The sequence below is a fragment of the Poecilia reticulata genome, linkage group LG15 (assembly GCF_000633615.1).
Source record: "Poecilia reticulata strain Guanapo linkage group LG15, Guppy_female_1.0+MT, whole genome shotgun sequence".
Classification (NCBI taxonomy): domain Eukaryota; kingdom Metazoa; phylum Chordata; class Actinopteri; order Cyprinodontiformes; family Poeciliidae; genus Poecilia; species Poecilia reticulata.
In genome coordinates this window covers 20800710-20802472 of record NC_024345.1, presented here as the reverse complement: position 1 = coordinate 20802472, position 1763 = coordinate 20800710, and the positions used below count along the sequence as shown (strand labels likewise).

At 46.8% G+C, this 1763-nt stretch overlaps 2 protein-coding genes across 3 annotated transcripts in view; both read left to right on the top strand.

Moving 5' to 3' along the window:
* Positions 1–642, top strand: part of pcgf5a (polycomb group ring finger 5a) — a 6304-nt gene extending 5662 nt beyond the window's left edge. Inside the window, exon 8 of the mRNA XM_017308819.1 lies at positions 310–642. Within this exon, the coding sequence (XP_017164308.1) occupies positions 310–357 (48 nt within the window). The 3' untranslated portion in view covers positions 358–642. The remainder of the gene's footprint in view (positions 1–309) is intronic.
* Positions 643–741: 99 nt separating this feature from the next.
* LOC108166973 (protein FAM186A-like) overlaps positions 742–1763 on the top strand; it is a 4060-nt gene continuing 3038 nt past the window's right edge. Inside the window, exon 1 of one of the 2 annotated variants that reach the window (XM_017309156.1) lies at positions 742–1756. In XM_017309156.1, coding sequence (XP_017164645.1) covers positions 1492–1756 — 265 coding nt within the window. In that variant the 5' untranslated portion in view covers positions 742–1491. The other variant, XM_017309155.1, reaches the window with a different exon arrangement.

Here is a 1763-nt window from a genome sequence, read left to right as displayed (position 1 = left end):
GCTAACGCACGATCGGAACATGCTACTTAGCGGAAGCTAACGCTAACGCACGATCGGAACATGCTACTTAGCGGAAGCTAATGCTGACGCGCTATGCTGACATCTGAGTTTCCCCACTGAGGGACTAAAGGTTTGACTCCATGATGCTACAGCTCTGAATACGAGTATTAATCATTTCAAATGTTTCCTTTTTTAGTAAAATAAAAAAAATGACTTCCTGACCACAAACTCCAGCAGTGATTTTCTTCTGATGTGTTTTCATTTTTATTCCTCCAACATGTTCTCCCCCTCTCCTGCCGGTCCACTCAGACGTATCCGATGGTTCTGGAGTACCGGCCGCGGATCGACTTCGGCTGATCCGGCCGCAGCAGCAGGACCACAAACGCGCGTCCAGACAGCGTCTCCACGCCGACACCAACGCCTACAAGCGCAGATAAAGAGAGATTTAGATGTATTTTTGTACAGCCGATGATGAAGTGCTTCTGTTGTTGCGTTGAAAAGCCTTTATGCTACATAGAATAATATATGCTATAATATATGCTATTTTTAAATGTACGTCCCTGTGCCTCAAATCCTGTTCGGAACGATCATGTCTGCAGTTTGCCTGTCTAACTAACTGTAGATTAAATGTTGATTTTTTTACTGCTTCGTCTCTGTTTATCGGTTTTATTCTTCCTGAAGTAATCAGTGGAACAACGTTTCTGCTGTGAAGCTCCAAAGGAAGCTACGTTTCTAAAACCCGAAACGTTTTCAGATGTCTGCAGGTTTTCTGTATTTGTGGACTTCACAGCACAATGACTGTGAGTAATTGGTCTAGTAATAAAATCTTTTTGTTGGTGCCTTTGATAAGAGCCTCTAAGGAATCATGGTTTTAATAATGTTGGCTGATCGGCAATCGGTCGATATTTACGTGTGAAGCTGATCGTCAGTAGAATAATACTGGAACATTGACGATGTATCGTGACAATAAAACACCGGAGCAGGTCAGTTGAAAACAAAGATCAAAATCGGCTGGTCAGGATTTGTAAAGGTCACTGATCAGAAATCTGTGATCGTTGCAGTGTTGCTAACAGCTGGTCACTGAAGGAAGCAGTAAATCCTTCAGTCACTGGTTCAAAGTCACGGGATTTGAACCAGTGACTTTTGTCTGCCAGCTGATTTAACTCAACTTTGAACCTCTGAAAGAAGCAGAATAGAAAAGGAGACATGAATCCAGGTGTGTTTGTTTCATCAGTCACTGTTTTCAGACATTTCCAGAGGACTCCTCTGTCCCTGCCAGCTGATTCTGTCCCGGTTGGACTTCGGGCCAAACGTCCTGCTGGTTCTGTCTGAGTCTGACTGATGCTGCTGCCCTTCAGAGGAACACAGAACTTTAAAGGTGGAGAAAAAAGATTCCAACCTGCAGATCAAACCTTCAGCCGTCATGGAAGAATTCAGGAAGGAAACGTCCTGCAGACGGATCAGAGCTGAGAGAGGAGAAGAGGCGAAGATATGATGAGGAGGCAGAGGAGCTCCGTCACCAAGGAGGAGCTCCGTCACCGAGGAGGAGCTCCATCACCAGAGAGGAGCTCCGTCACCAAGGAGGAGCTCCATCACCAGAGAGGAGCTCCGTCACCAGAGAGGAGCTCCGTCACCAAGGAGGAGCTCCATCACCAGAGAGGAGCTCCGTCACCAGAGAGGAGCTCCGTCACCCAGAGAGGAGCTCCGTCACCAGAGAGGAGCTCCGTCACCAAGGAGGAGCTCCATCACCAAGGAGGAGCTCC